Source organism: Palaemon carinicauda, chromosome 25 (assembly GCF_036898095.1).
Source record: "Palaemon carinicauda isolate YSFRI2023 chromosome 25, ASM3689809v2, whole genome shotgun sequence".
In the NCBI taxonomy this organism is placed as follows: domain Eukaryota; kingdom Metazoa; phylum Arthropoda; class Malacostraca; order Decapoda; family Palaemonidae; genus Palaemon; species Palaemon carinicauda.
In genome coordinates this window covers 56,821,146-56,823,645 of record NC_090749.1, presented here as the reverse complement: position 1 = coordinate 56,823,645, position 2,500 = coordinate 56,821,146, and the positions used below count along the sequence as shown (strand labels likewise).

Genomic DNA, 2,500 nt, shown 5'->3' with positions numbered 1-2,500 from the left:
ATAAACCCCCGTATAAGCATAAAAACCTATGAACAGATCTCTACAAACCCAATCTTCACAGCCATTGAAACTTTCTCCTCATACAATTTATGTGCATTGTCTCACAAACCAGTTTTTCTGTATACATACAACAAGTACAAGGACCCAAATTTATGCTCAAAAACATATGGAACAAATTTAAAAATTCTTCATTGGCTTTAACATTTTCCTCTCATACTCACAATTAAAGTGCATTGTCTTAAAGACCTCTTTTATCTATACATACAACCAGACCGAAATTTATGCTTAAAAACATAGGGAAATTTTCTTTTGAAAATCTTCATTGCTTAAAACATTTTCTTCTCATACTCACAATCTATGTGGAGAGCAACGGCATTGCTCTCTCCATCCCCTTCGGTGTTGGAGGCGAGGCAGGTGTAGAGTCCAGAGTCCTGATGCTGCAGCTCTAGTAGAGCCAAACTCCGTCCTTTTGTTATCACGTTTTGCCGGTGTAAAGGTCGACCCTGTAAAGATAATATGGGAAATGTGAGTCACTAAATAAGAAGGAAAAATCGAATGGATATGTTATAATGATGTTAAAATTTGTCAGATAAAAATTGTAAACTTTCCACCAAAATAAGTCAATTCAGATGAAGGTCATAAACATCGCTCTGTATAAGTAAAACAAATCTCTTTGACTGAAGAAAAGCCAAAAATGTCTATCTGGATAAGAAATTTTGAGTGATACCAGCTGCATTTTAAAGCTAGAATTGAGTTCAGGATATGTGAAATAACCCATCAATTTATCATAACCGAACGTCCAAAAGATCCAAGAGAATTGATATATTTCCTGTCGACATGAAAATTGTGACAGTTGGTTTCAAATGATTAAAACCAAGACACATCTCTAATATAGGTTCTAAAGCTTTCATATATGCGGCCCTAAGACTATACAACAATCTCCCACTAAACATCCAAATGACAGGAGATATTAAGGCTTAAGAAGACAATTAAGACATTCATATTTTCTAAGTGCTTCGATAATGTCGATTTGACAATAAATGTGGAATGCACTGTGGGATACTCTAAATATCTAAGACTGTATACGGCAAACAGGTTTCTTAGGTTAAAGAGAACACAGATCCATACCTACGGGCTTCAATTGTGTAATAGCCCGTACCTAGCAGTAAGGGCCAGGCAAGCTACAAGAACAACAAGCCCAGGCCAAAACGGACTTCGTCAAATAAAGGTCAAACAGATTTCTTTGAATAAATTAAGATCATTGTATATCTTAACAGAGATAGGTCAAATGGATATTTATAGCGAGAGAGAGAGAGAGAGAGAGAGAGAGAGAGAGAGAGAGAGAGAGAGAGAGAGAGAGAGAGAGAGAGAGAGAGAGAGGGAGTATATGGTTTCCTGTGGATATGTTAAATTAACAACTATACCACCGCGAAGGGAAAAACATTCAAAAAGTTTTTATGAAAAATTGATCAAATGGATTTTTTTTTTTTTGCTTGATAAAAAAATGAAAGGAATATGTTTTTTTTCAGAAAGCAAAAAATGGAACTTTGTAAAAACCTTCGAAGTTTGGATGGACGGTCAACTATGCCTTTTGCAAGACAAACAGGTCTAATGGATATTTCAAAAGAGGCAAAATTCAAAAAAAAAAAATCTTTCTCAATGGAAGCAAATGTCAGAGGGGCCTTTCTAGAGAGAGAGAGAGAGAGAGAGAGAGAGAGAGAGAGAGAGAGAGAGAGAGAGAGAGAGAGGGAGAGATAAATAATTATATTCCTTAGGGCCTCCTTTAATAGAAAATAAAGGTCTTTTTTTAGAGAAAAATGGTTAGAATAGTTCAAAACAAGAATTAGCAGATCTTTCTGGTTAGAATAAACAAGTCAAGTAGTTATCTTTATATCTAGAAAAATTAATAAAAAGATTGATAATCCAAAAAGGAATAATATTTGTCCCTGTTTAACTAAAACGAAAGTCTGAGTAAATTGGTGAATTGCAAAAATAGTGAATGTAGGGGAAGTCCCCTTTTTGCCAATAGAGATTTTTACATAGGACGCTAGATGCTAAAATGTACTAAAAGGTCGACCGCATATTTTTGTATATATAATAACAGGATCATCTTTGAAAATTTCTTTCAGGAATAAAAAAATAAAAATAAAATATTAACACAAAGAAAAAAAGAATTAATCTAAAGATGATGTCCCAGTTTTCAAGTTTCAGATGAAAGAATTAGTTGTGACAGGTGAACACCAGACTAGGGTTCGAGTCCCGCTCAAACTGGTTAGTTCCTTTGGTCACTGCAACCTCATCCTCCTTGTTAGCTAAGAATGGAGGGTTTTGGGAAAGCTTATAGGTCTATCTGCTGAGTCATCAGCAGCCATTGCCTGGCCCTCCTTGATCCTAGCTTGAGTGGAGAGGGGGCTTGGGTGCTGATCATATGTATATTTGGTCAGTCTCTAGGGTATTGTCCTGCTTGATAGGGCAATGTCACTTTCCTTGTCTCTGCCAT

At 35.8% G+C, this 2,500-nt stretch overlaps 1 protein-coding gene across 1 annotated transcript in view; it reads right to left on the bottom strand.

Moving 5' to 3' along the window:
* The window catches only part of LOC137619044 (B-cell receptor CD22-like), a 59,428-nt gene that overhangs the window by 26,399 nt on the left and 30,529 nt on the right, over positions 1-2,500 (bottom strand). Inside the window, exon 3 of the mRNA XM_068349240.1 lies at positions 353-503. Coding sequence (XP_068205341.1) covers positions 353-503 — 151 coding nt within the window. The remainder of the gene's footprint in view (positions 1-352; positions 504-2,500) is intronic.